This window comes from Parasteatoda tepidariorum, chromosome 12 (genome assembly GCF_982258835.1).
Source record: "Parasteatoda tepidariorum strain Cologne lab strain chromosome 12, Ptep-v5.0, whole genome shotgun sequence".
NCBI classification, from domain to species: domain Eukaryota; kingdom Metazoa; phylum Arthropoda; class Arachnida; order Araneae; family Theridiidae; genus Parasteatoda; species Parasteatoda tepidariorum.
The window spans coordinates 60,622,465-60,636,862 of record NC_141766.1 but is presented as its reverse complement, the minus strand read 5'-3'; the positions used below and the strand labels follow the sequence as shown (position 1 = coordinate 60,636,862).

The window sequence follows — 14,398 nt, the reverse complement described above, 5'->3', positions numbered from 1 at the left end:
TAAAACTGGAAAAAATGTGATGGACAAACTACTTCGTTATGAATTCATTTTTAAGCTTTGACTTATTTCTAATTAAGAACCATACGAGTATACCGATAATTAAATAATTGACCAATATTAGAATGATCGTGGAATTACAATTAAAGAGCAACAGGAAAAAAAGATTTAAAAAAATTCGTGTGTTTTTAAATATTAAAATTTGCTAAATATAGGGTGTTTTGAAATTCGGAAGCGGAAAGCTTACCATAGAGCATGGGTCGCAAACCACGTTGAGAAGATATGAAATACCCATGCAAGTTACAACGTCAGGCTGGATAACCACAAAAAGTACTAAAAACCTATGGAACGATTTATCGACTTAAATACTATAAGAGTAACAACAGCAGACAGTCTGACTAATGCCAGATGTATTTTTGATATCCGTTATAAGATTTCATCCTCTTTCATCAATTTGCCTGTCTGAACATGTTTTGAATTTGCAGCGGCTGCTGCGTTTGAGCCGATTTCAAGCTAAACGCCGAAATGTGGCAAACTTACGTCGCCAATTGGCGATAAGGACAATCACGATTGCAGACCTAACTGCACCTGTTTTTCTCCTCAGTTCGGTCTGTGACGACGCCTGTGTATATTACTGGGACAACCTGTCCGCCACGATGTTTAATCTGGAATTAACTAACTTGTAACCTTAATTGTTATCCTTTTATTAAATTTATTATTATTTAATTATGGCTGGCATTCTGTTAATTGTTTCTATTCTTCAATCAACTTAATTATTCATTATATGTTTTTATTTTAGGAGTCGCGTTAACTTCCACGTGTCTCCTCACTGGTGACCCGGCTTTGAATCTATGCAATCTTTCTAAATTTATGCGAAGACCAGCTTAAATTTTTAATAACTTTTGCTCCTTTAGAACTAAATTTAAAATTTAGCGTTATTTTTTGAAATTCTTTTTTATTTACAAACTTGTGATTGCAAGGAGATATGGATGGATGGACACATGGATATTTTAAGGGTATGTTATCGAATTTCTGCTGTCTTTTTGTGATTGGTCAATTCGAAATTACTGTTGCTTTAATATGTTTAAATTAATGTATTAATTTAACTTACTGCTAGTATCTTTGATTTAAACTTACTGTTAGTATTGATCTACGGCATGTACGGAGTCTGCTATCATACTGCATTATCTTCCGAAATGTTTGAAAATCACTTTCATTTGCAATAATTATTTAAACCTTTTACCATTTTTAGTAAATGTATTTGCATTATTTTCGAGTTTAATTTGATCTTTGCGCTTATCACTACATCATACAAGTTGTTTAATTTTATTTGCTGCCCTAACACTTTAAAATAATGCCGAATGTGGTGGAGCAGGTTAATGATGCAGATAATGCTGCACGTTCTTCAAATGCATCTCAGGTCTCCCATCTTTCGGTAAAAATTCCCCCGTTATGGAAATCGAAAATTAAACTATGGTTTATTCAGGTAGAGAGTAATTTTGAGCTAGCTAGAATCACTAATGATTTAACGAAATATAATTACCTCGTTTCATCAATAGATCCTGAAACTTTATCCTCAGTGTCCGATATTTTATTTGCGCCACCTGCTGCGGATAGATACAACACTTTGAAAGACCGGTTAATAGCCGAATTCTCTGCTTCGGAAAACGAACAAATTCGCCAATTAATTTCTGAATTGCATCTTGGAGACGTTAAGCCGTCCCATTTATTGAGAAAAATGCGCGAATTAGGGGGTAAAAGCGTCAACGATGATTTTTTGAAAACTTTATGGTTTCAGAGACTGCCTCAAGAAATTCAAACAATCTTATCAATTAGCTCTGAATCTTTGGACAATTTAGCCAAAATGGCCGACAAAATTTCAGAAGTCCGTACGACTCCGACAGAAACTGGCGTATTTGCTATTGGGCAACACACTACGGAAAGCTCACAGCGCAATCCTCCGTCTGAAATAAGCGTTTTGCGAAACGAGATAGCTTCGTTGAGTGCAGAAGTTAAGAGATTATCTCGCGAGCGTAGTAGAGATCAGTCTCGATCACGATATAACAAATCTCCCCACCGACATCAAACTCCTTCAAGATCGCGAAGCGACCCAAAATTTTGCTTTTACCATAACAGATTTGGCGCTCGTGCAAAACATTGTAGAGAGCCTTGTGCTTATAATCAAACTAAAAAACCGGAAAACTAGATACGGCTATCGAAAAACAAGTGTCTGCGACTGCAATCCCGATAGCCAAAAACTCATGTCGCCTTTATGTTTACGACAAACGTTCTCATTTAAAATTTTTAGTTGATTCTGGATCCGATGTATCTTGTATCCCCGCGCCTAAGGTATCTAAAAAATTAAGACCTGAGCCTTTGGAATTATACGCTGCAAATAACACGAAAATTAAAACTTTTGGCTCAAAATTAATCAATGTTGATCTGGGTATTCGACGAAATTTTAAATGGCATTTTTTAATTGCAACTATTCCAACACCCATTATAGGTGCTGATTTTTTAGAGAATTTTGGCCTCTTAGTTGATTTAAAACGTCGAAAACTTGTTGACAGTGTAACTAAGTTAGAAATACAGGGTATGTTTGCCCAACCTAAACCTATTAGTTCAATTAAACTCATCTCCGGAGAATCGGAGTATCATAAAATGTTAAAAGAATTCCCAGATTTAACTAAATTGTCATTAAAACTAAAAGATTCTAACCATAGTACCGTACATTATATAGAAACCACCGGACCGCCCGTTCACTGTAAGCCTAGGCGATTAAACCCTAGGTTATACGAATCCGTTAAAAAAGAATTCCAATTCATGATGGAGCAGGGAATTTGTCGACCATCCAAGTCACCGTGGTCTTCTCCGCTCCACGTGGTTCCGAAAAGTTCCGGTAGTATTCGTGTTGTAGGAGATTATCGCAGATTAAATGCGTGTACAACTCCGGATCGTTACCCAATCCCGCACATACAGGACTTTTCAAACTCTCTCTATGGTGCGAAAATTTTCTCAAAACTCGATATTGTGAGAGCATATTTTCATATACCAGTGCACCCGGAACATGTACAGAAAACCGCGGTATGTACACCATTTGGCCTTTTTGAGTTTCCCTATCTGAACTTCGGTCTTTGTGGAGCAGCTCAAACGTTCCAAAGATTTATGAATGAAATTCTTGGTGACTTTTCCTTTTGCTACGTTTATCTCGACGATATTTTAATTTTCAGTGAAACTGAAGAAAAGCATAGAAAACACGTACGTTTGGTTTTTGATCGTTTGAACAAGTATGGATTAACTATACAAACTTCCAAATGTGTTTTCGGTGTACCTGAAATTTCATTTTTAGGACACCTTATTTCTCAAGATGGTACAAAACCATTACCCGACAAAATCAAACCAATTTTAAATTATCCCCAACCTCAAACCGTTAATGAACTTCAAAGATTTCTAGGAATTTTAAATTTTTTCCGTAGATTTTTACCGAATATAGCACAAAATCAAATACATTTGACGGCGTATTTAAAGGGAGCCAAAAAGAAAGACAAAACGAAACTTGACTGGACAGATCAAGCTGATAATGATTTTAAACAGTGTAAGGAATTAATTGCAAACGCTGTGCTGTTGTCGCACCCTAAACCGAATGCCAAATTAATTTTACATGTGGATGCGTCGGATTTCGCAATAGGAGGGGCTTTAGCGCAAATAGTTAACAATGATGCACAACCACTTGCTTTTTTCTCTCGAAAACTTTCCCCAGCTGAAAAGATTTATAGCGCATACGATAGAGAATTATTGGCAGCTTATGCGGCAATCAAACATTTCAGACATATGCTTGAAGCGCGAGAATTTTCTCTTTTCACAGATCATAAGCCTCTAACTTTTGCATTCCGAAAGCGCTCTGATAATTGCTCTCCGCGACAAGCGAGACAATTAGATTACATATCTCAGTTTACGACCGATATTCATCATATAAAAGGATCAGATAATGTTTTGGCAGACGCACTATCGAGAATCGAAGCAATATCTATGCCCAACACAATCGACTATAACGAAATTGCACAGGCACAAACAACCGACGAGGAACTAAATGATTTATTGACAAATTCCGACGTCTTAAAATTTAAAGCAATAACCTTGCCTGATTGTAGTAAATCAATTTATTGTGATTTATCAACTGGCACAGCCCGGCCATACATTCCTGAAATATTTCGTAAAAAAGTTTTTACTACTTTACATAATTTATCCCATCCTGGGATTCGCGCTTCCTCAAAATTGATGCGATCTAGATTTGTTTGGCCGTCCATACGTAAAGATTGTGCAGAATGGGCTAGACAATGTGTCCCATGCCAAAGATCAAAAGTAACTCGCCACACAAAATCTGCAGTAAGTGATTTTTTAGACCAGTCACAAAGATTCGAGCATGTACACCTGGATCTTGTGGGTCCTCTTCCACCATCCAACGGGAATTACTATTGTTTAACTATGATCGACAGATTTACTCGGTGGCCAGAGGCTGTCCCTATTCCTGACATAACTGCACACACAGTTGCAAAGACCTTTTTTACTCATTGGATTTCCAGATTTGGCTGTCCTGTCCGTGTTACTACTGACCAAGGCAGGCAGTTCGAGAGCTCACTTTTCGTGGCCCTGTCACAACTCCTAGGCATCAAACGCATCAGGACTTCTCCGTATCATCCTCAGGGAAATGGCTTGATCGAGGAGTTTCATCGTCCACTAAAGGCAGCCCTGAAGGCCTATAATACCGAGCAGTGGTCTTCAGCTCTACCTACATTGCTACTAGGTTTCCGTGCAGTCTTTAAAGAGGATCTAGGAGCCACAACTGCCGAATTGGTCTATGGAAGACCTCTCAGACTACCTGGCGAACTCTTCGTTCCGTCACCGACCAGTGCTTCCCAAAATCAACTTATCCTGGACTTGCAATCCCACTTCGAAAATGTGAGACCAGCCCCGATGTCTCGTCATGGACACAGAACAATTTTTGTTCACCCACATTTGAAGGACTGCTCACATGTATTTGTCAGACACGACGCTGTTAGAAAGCCACTCCAAGCTCCGTACGATGGTCCGTATAGAGTTCTGCAAAGAAGTGACAAACTTTTCGACATCGAACTTAAGGGGAAAAAGTATACCATTTCCATAGACAGGCTTAAACCAGCTTTCCTGCCCAAAGAGACTAATCAACATACTTATCCTTCTCCAGTCGAGTCGATTGAATCAACCGTTCCTGCAAAAAACTCAGAGACAGTGAAACCGATTGATCCAGCCAATACAACTCGTACCGGTAGAACAATTCGTAGACCTCAACGGTATGTCCATTTTTAACCGTTACACTGCGGAGGGAGTATGCAGCGGCTGCTGCGTTTGAGCCGATTTCAAGCTAAACGCCGAAATGTGGCAAACTTACGTCGCCAGTTGGCGATAAGGACAATCACGATTGCAGACCTAACTGCACCTGTTTTTCTCCTCAGTTCGGTCTGTGACGACGCCTGTGTATATTACTGGGACAACCTGTCCGCCACGATGTTTAATCTGGAATTAACTAACTTGTAACCTTAATTGTTATCCTTTTATTAAATTTATTATTATTTAATTATGGCTGGCATTCTGTTAATTGTTTCTATTCTTCAATCAACTTAATTATTCATTATATGTTTTTATTTTAGGAGTCGCGTTAACTTCCACGTGTCTCCTCAAATTCATTACTGGCGTGAAAATATCAAAACTAATTTTTGATCAAGATCAAATTGACAGTATTAAAAACTAACCTTTGAAAAAACAATTATAGTCCTCAGAAAGTTTTAATTTTTCCAACAAGTAGTTACACGGAATTTATCTGTTACCTCTGCGTGCGTAATTTTCTCTCATTCTTTTTTCTTTTTTTTTTTTTTTTTTTTTTTTTTTTTCTTTTTTTTTGCATTTTTATGAAATGTTTTCTGGTTATGCAGGATGCATAGAATCTGGAAAAAAATGTGGCAACAAAATTTTAAAAGTCTTCATTCAAAAATTCTAAAGTTGACAACAGGAAAAGGTCTGAGAATGTTGGTGATATTTTAATTTTTCCCTCTCCATTCTTTTTTTCCTTGTGCGTAAGTGTCTCCATCTATTAGTTAGGAGATGTACTTACATTTTAGTGACATGAACCATAACTCTTTGAAACCGGTGTCCTTCTTATATATTCCTCTTTTTTTTTCGGGTGCTCTAATGACAAGCAAAACTACATTTCAGTAATTTTTAAGTATAAAAAACATTCTTTGTAACTAAAAATAAATCTGTTATATTATCGTTATAATATTTGATCTAAAATATATAATCAAAAAAAGTAGTTCGAAAAAAAAAACATTTTTTTATTCATATTCTAAAGTTTATCAATAATGTATCGATTTTGTAAATTAATTTAAAGAAACTTCAATGATTAATAACTGTTTCTTCCAGATTTAAATAACTGTTAATAAGAGAAAATTTCAAAAATTATTGTTTGGAAGTGTTTGGAAGATTTTACCTTAAACGCATAAAAAGATGTTTCATGCTGCATTTCATAATCATAAATTATTAAAATTCTCAATATAGGTAATATGACTTAAATTAATACAAAATAAGGAAAAAAATTAAACAAAATAAGTTTAATAAAAATTCTGCGTCAAAAGGTTAGGAACTTAAATAAGTATTTTCAGTGGTTTACAAAGAGGGAGGTGAAGGGACAACATACAATCAGAGAGGAGGCATGGATTGGACAACTAAGGACTTTAAATCTGCAACAATTATTTTTATTACATAATTAAAATATTTAACAGGTTTTATTGTAATTAAATATTTTAATATTTGATTTAAACAGTGATATTTATTTAACTTTGATTTCTCAAATAAATATAAACATGAAATAATATAATCATTGGTCATATAACAACATAATGTATTTATATTTGGACCTTCAAGCTTTATGCTTTTTTATAGTTAAAGTTGTAGGCGTTAAGATGAAATATTCACTTGACATAATCAAATACCACTTTTGTGTCTGGGCATTATTGGGTTAAACGAAATAAAGTGTCAATTTTAGTCTAGCCATCTTTCTGTAGAGTTTGCTGGTTAAATATTTATAACTTGTTAACAATAATGTTATTTATTTAAAAATAATACGGGAAACTCTCTATAATAATTGGTACAAAATGCAATAAAGCATCATTTTCTTTTTAAAAAGCTTCCAGTTTTTTTATTTTTTTCTGAGTTAGTCAACTAATAACCAACAACAAAAAGTAAAGTAAATATAATAAATACATAAAGCAATGCAATTTTTTTTTTCTTTTTTCTTTTTAAGGACGCTAGGCACATGTGGTTGAAGGACTTAGAATTTTTAAATTAAAGGTATGATAAATTTAAAGTTCCGAAAATATTAAACCATTCCATTCCGTGTACTTTAAAATGCTATTGAAACTAATGTTAAGCACTAAATTTAAAATTCAGAATATAATATTTTCATATAATAACTGACAATGTAATTATTAAATAAAGTAAAAAATGTTTAATTTTTATTTATGTTTTATTAAAGAGGATATCTGAGTGTAAACGTTTAAAAATTTTAAGATTCGTTTAATATATTTTGTTCTGGAAGATCAGCCGGAATGTAGTGTTGTGTTTTTTCCAAATATGCCATTTTCCAGGAAATATGACATTTGTGCCCCTTTTTTATGTTCAATTTAATGTTTTAACAAAGTTTTTTTTACTATCAGTGCCTTACATTTAAACTTTTTAAACACATATAGTTTATAATATAAAAAGCTTTCCTGCAACAGTAAGCTGAGGAATTCCATAAAGATTAAAGCTCCACAATTTCGTGATGAACGGCATGATTGTGGCATTGTTGTCAGCATTGCTTACAAGCCATTTTTCACTTCCTAGATAAGACATCAATCTGAAGCTGTGTGTGTTTAAAACCACCACTGGGTATGGAACACCAGTATGATCACCAGTTCGAATCGGATGTGGACTGTTTTCTCAAATAGTTTAAACGAAATTTAATTGTATTTCTTGTATCGTTTAAAGTATTAGATATTTCTTCATATTTAAATTGCAGTAATAATTTTAACTTTCAATAAAATAACAGTGGTAGAAATAATAATATTTATAATAATTCTTTTTCATGAGCATTGTAAGGATTGTAATAATCATGAAAAAATTGAAAAAAAAATGCCATTTTGCGCAATTAATAAAAATTGATGCGAACATGAGCAACGCTTTCGCTAAAAACTTAAAACGCTATCTGCTAAAAACTTCATTAAAAATCAAAAATATTTCTCAATCTTTTGAAAGTTATGAAGTGTACCAATAATATTGTTTGATAAGTTACTGAGAGAAATCTGTTGGTTTAATATAATTTTTACAAGAATTTTTTTATTATTGTTGCTGCTGTGTTGTTACCAATGCCATTTGCCAATATCAGTAAGCCTTCTATGGGAATTTTTGAAGCAGAGGGTACGTTTCTTGCTTTTTCAGTGGCTCCATCTATGGTCAAGAATACGACTTAAGCCACACTTGCGTAACAGCCCGTTTTACAGGAAAGACACATTCATACTCCATTTATTCCTCCACAGATCGTAATTTTGACCTGAACCAGAGAACGATCAATCTCGAATTCAGTACCCTCAAAGGTATTGATTTTTTAATGGGAACTTGGAGGACTTTTTGACTCTGACAGATTTAACATGCACCAGTCACCATTTAATACACGTCGTTCGGCCGGTGAGATTTTTACTCACGCTCTCATGAACACGAGCCTAACGTCCTAAAAAACCAGGCTATCCCGGCCTATTTATTCTTTGGTTTTGTTTAACTAACTATGCAGAATTCTGTAAACCTTTTATTATATTTTTTTCATGTCAATAGAAAAAAAAAAGAGGAAAAAAAAACGCCACAAGTTTTTAGCAGATAAGTAAACTTATGAGGAATCACTTTCAGATTTTACTTTTTAATTATAAACCACTTCTTCTAAATATTATTAATTTATCCAATGCCATTTTAATGCAAGATTCAATTATTACTGTAATTTAAATGTCAAATATTATCCAGTACCTAAAAAAGTACAATTAATTAACAAAACAATTTACATTTAATTTAATACTATTTGTAAACAAAAAAAATCTTCATAAAAAAGGAAAAAAATACTGTAATTTAAATGTAACGCAATAATTAATAATTAAACAAGTGCGGTAAATAAAATGAAATTAAACTTAGGCTAATAATGTTTGTAAACAACAACAAAAAAATTATAAAATAGGTAAGAGGGGGCAAAATAGTCATCTATGCGATTCCAACCAACACCTCCAAGAAGAGAGAAATTCCTCGCAAATGTTACCATAAACGAGAAATCCGATATCCTAGTTATCCTTATTTTCTCTAACTGCACAATTTAGTAGTCCGAACGCTGTGACATCTTTCTTATTAACCCCCACTGCGCGTTCATTACTTCGGACTGCTAAATTAGTCCGTGAGGAGGTCTTCTCTCTTCTAGGAAGTGTTGTTCCAACCCCACTTGTTTCGCTTATTGGCAAGTTCTTTAAAACTAGACCATTGCACCGTTGGCAAAGTAAGGATTCAACTGGTATAAAAACAATGCCTTCTCGGATTTAGCTGGCTAATGCGTTTTATTATTTTGATCCTTAAGGTATGTTACTGATATACCAAGTTTCATTTCAAATATAATTTCCAAGGTCATGTCCAGTAATTTAAACACTATCAGGGGAGAAAGGACTAGTGTATAAAATGATCTATTAATAACTGAAAAATATTATTAATATTATTAACTGAACTATTATAATTGAAGAACTTAGTGGATGAAATAGATCAGTGACATTTTCAGGGGTATTATTGTAAAAAAGAGTAACTAATTAAAAATAAAAATAAAATTTCCGTTTAATATTGCGAAAAAATGCCAAGGATAATTTTGCCATTTTTATTAGTTTAATCTATTTAATTATTGAATTGTATTTGCTACTATGAATTACATTGAAAATTATAGATATTTATCCATAATTTTCAATGTAATTCATGGTAGCAAATACAATTCAATAATTAAATAGATTAAACTAATAAAAATGAATTACGTTTGTACCACTGCTTACATTTCTAGTTGACCTTGCAATCCTGTATTTATGAGTAAACAACATAAAGTGGTCGCATCAATATGGGTATGTTTAATGCAAAAAAATTGCTTTTACTTCCGCTTTAGTTTTAGCGTAACTAATCCACATAAGTTTTGAGTATGCTTGACCGATTTTTATTTCAAATTAGGTAGGGCTAAATTAAATAAGGCAAGGAATTATTATTCCCGCTTTCTAAAAAAAATCATAAGGAAATTGTTGGGATTCAACTTTTTTTCTTCTTGCCCTGAAAATGCAACATGAAAAGAAGAAGAGCTGCCAACTAAGCTTTCTGGCCGAAGCCGTATTCGCAGCGGCCACAGATGGCACCACTGAAAAAAAAAGGAAGGCTTGCAGGTATTGGCATTAGAAGCAATATATAGCTGTATTGCTATGAACAAAAAGCTTAGATGCACATTTTACTTGCGCTACAAGAAGCAGTAGAGACTTAAATTATTTATTGTAGCCAGTACATACTTAAAGCTTCAAATTAGACTACTAGAAAATAGTTCTTAGCCGGGAACACATAGCGACACTTTTCCAGTCAGTTTCGGAAACATTGAGGTTAGGACATGAAATAAAATCCCGATTTATAGATTTGTTTAAATTGATTACATAATCTTCAGCACTATAGCATGTCACTGGGTGTCTCCCTGAGCCTCCTCTGTCTGATTCTGTTTGTATTGCCATCGGTTGACTATCTCCCTATGATCTATCTCAACAGACTCAACCCACCTTCCTCTTTTCCATCTACCTTCCATATTTGAATGAGTTTGTGTCATTATATCTAAAAGGGTGATCTAGCCAGCTTTTGTAACTTTGACAATATCTAGTTCATTTAAATTTTGTCTGAGGTGAGATTGATGAAGTCACCTGACGAGCAGACCATCGGCTTACTTACTTTATTTACCAAAGCTGGGCTCCTGGGCCGCGCAGCTACCCATATCCCATACATCATGAAAGTAAAAAATACATTGGTTTAAAAACATATTGGATTTAGCGACCTTGTGGTAGCTATAGCAGACCATGGGCAGGGCTACCAACTTTCATACTTTTAGGGAAAATTTATTATAGCAGTATCAGAGTTTATGTATCAATGCTTTGTTCAATAAATTTGATTGAAAATTATTTTCCAAAAAACAACATGTGAATGATTCATATATAAAGTCTCTTTATTGAACTTCTCTCGTGGTGAGAAACTGTTGATGAAATCGACCAAATTTTTGACCTCTTCCTTGATTATCCCGAGTTAACTCGGGTATGTATATATTGCAAATATTTATTATCCCGAGTAAACTCGGGCATAGCAGAATTCGTCAATACATTTTGTTTTATCACGTTTTTACTCGGCCGGAAGCAAAGCAAAAAATAATGATAATCTGCTGTGATTGGAAGTTTGCCAATTTTTGTTTGGGAGTTCTGCTGTTTGTGGGACTACAGACGTGTTTTATGCAATTGTATATACAATGGTTTCTGAATTTACATAGAAAAAAGAGTGAAAAAAATGGAGTTCGCGAGCGAAAGTAATGCAGGTGATTTTTCAGATTATGAAAATGTGAACATGTATAAACACTAATATTTAACTTTTTTCATTTGCCCGAGATAATTTGGGATAGCAAACTGATGATAAATTAAATATTTTTTACACATAAAAAATTTAAAATTTCAACTTAGAAATTGCGTATTGTGTTTTGTTTTAGTCCCTTGTATTTAATAATGAAATAAAAAATCTGTTGATTTTTTGCATTTTTTCTTTCAAGAAAATTGTTAAGGGAAGCGGTTAATATTTGATTGTTTACCACTCTTTAACAAAACCAAAAAAAAATCTTACTCCGAAATATATTTATGTTTTTGCCCCAGGATGAAATTCACTATCGTAAAGCCTATTATGCTTTTATATATCTGTTGTAACTATTTATATGTTGTGGTGGTCAAACTCATTTTTAATTATTATTATAATTCAAAAAGTGTAATAAATAATTAATAAATTGAGAAAATTAATTTTTAAATACCAGAATTTTAAAAAATTTTGAATTGTAATATTTTTTTTTTTTTTTTTTTTTTTTTTTTTTTTTTAAATAATTGAACCCGCTTTCTCTTTTTTCTTTCTTTATCCGTGCTCGCCCCGCCTAACATTTGATATGTACTCCAAACCTGCTTCTCTTTTTATTGGCACTCGAATCCACTATTTTTACCGCAACATGATCAGCATTAATAATCTGTCAATTGATCGATACTCGAACTTACTATCATTTGACCATTGCTTGGAACCACTATTTTTTTTTTTTTTTTTATGTAGAACGACCTGCGCGTGAAGTAGAGCACGGTAGAACAATTTAACGAGGACCGATACCGAGCATCCTCGGTCCTTACTTTTTCGGTCGCTGCATCAGTTGGTCCGTGACTTCTGCTAAAATCTTCAGTATCTTTTCAACTGATCGCTAACTGATCAAAGTTGTCTCCCACCCGCTTACTGACCGCAGCCAGTGATGCTTGACTTCGGTGTTCTGCTGGATGTTACGATCAGTCCTCTGCAGGACAGGAATGTTAAGGAGTTTTGCACAAATTTTATTTTGTACAATTAAACAAGATTTATTGAAAATGACATCAGCATTTATTATTTAGCACCATCTCCTACTATATCATATTTTTTTTTCACGTATTTTCTTCTTTCCTTATGCCAACAAATTTTGTTGTTTTGACCATCTCTTTAGGGCATTAGTAATTGTTATATATTAGAGAAATTAATTTTATGTTTAATAAAATTAACCAAATTTTTAGCTTAATTATTAATTAATAACAAAAGTATTATTTTAAAAATTAGAAATTGCGCAAGAATTAAAATCATTCTTTCAAAATGAACGTGCAAAGAAAACATTTTCAAAAAAATTTCATAATCCTGCTCTAAATTGTATTTGGAAAAATTCGATATCTGATATCTTGAAAATTTAAGAAGTTTCTAGCGATTTTCTAAGAAATTTTCATAAATTCGGAAACAAAGCTTTGAATAGTTAGGAGCTTTGCACAAATTTTGTACTATAAAACAAGATTCATTGAAAATGACATCAGCATTATATAGGATCACCCCTGATTTCAGTATGGTTCTTCACCTGTTTTCTTTCCAATTACTATCAAATTTTGATCTTTTTGATTTTTTAAAGATCATCATTTTAGATCATTATCATTTGTTATTAAATTTGTTATAGCATACAGAATGAAGCCCCTTATCATTTAGAGCTTTAAATAAAAAAAGTGCAAAAGCTACTTGGAAAACTGCTAGAAAACTTTAACATTTTCAAAATATTGAAATTGAATTTTTTTTCTCAATAAGTTACCAAATACAATTAAAACATGAGATGGGCACAGTAGGCCTTGGCCCTCTATGATCTGTCCCTCCGCTGAGATTAGTTTTACATATTTTGACGTAGAGTGTTCAAAAAAGTCTTCGTATTTTATTGCCGGTTTCTGAAAACTCTAAAAGCTTTAACTGGTATGAGAAATCGCTCTTTTGAACTTGTGATCATATTTTGTACGGATGAGGCTATGTTGAGTACCTTTGAGAGAAAGGTCTTGAGAAGTATTTTTGGAGGAATTCAAAAAAATGGTATGTGGCTTAGAAGATCAAATCTAGAGCTTTATCACTCATATAATGAACCTGACATTATTAACTTTATTAAACGGCAATGAATAAAATGGGCAAGCCAAGTTATCAGAATGGACGAAGACAATACCACAAAAAGAGTTTTCAATGCCAGACCAGTTGGCACACGAAGAAGAGGCAGGCCGAATTTGAGATGGACAGAAGGCGTAGAAAAAGATCTTTTGGTCCTAAAAACTAAAAATTGGAAAACACTAGCAGGAAAAAGGTTAGCCAGGAAAAAACTTCTTGAGAAAGGCCCACCTGGGCTGCCGAGCTATTGATGATGATGATGATGATAATGATGAGAAATCGCATGACCAAAAGATTTCTAAGGGTTTAAAATCATTGAAAAAAATGAAAAAATAAGTTAGTATAGAAGTGTTTCCATAATTTTGCCCAATCCCTGTGTGGATATATATATATATATATATATATATATATATATATATATATATATATATATATATATATATATATATATAAACATATATTCAGAAATATCGCATTATTTATGGCAATTAGATGTGTCTTGACAACGACTATTTGCTTATACCATTCTTGTTTCTCTACCATTTAGTTTTTTATTTTTATTTTATTCATGTTTTTC

At 33.3% G+C, this 14,398-nt stretch overlaps 1 protein-coding gene across 1 annotated transcript; it reads left to right on the top strand.

The window, feature by feature from the left end:
* Positions 1-551: 551 nt before the first annotated feature.
* On the top strand, positions 552-2,456 carry LOC147801117 (uncharacterized). The gene has a single exon (XM_087156219.1). It carries the CDS (start codon positions 1,352-1,354, stop codon positions 2,201-2,203), a length of 852 nt encoding a protein of 283 aa, XP_087012345.1. The 5' UTR covers positions 552-1,351; the 3' UTR covers positions 2,204-2,456.
* The last annotated feature ends 11,942 nt before the right edge of the window (positions 2,457-14,398 follow it).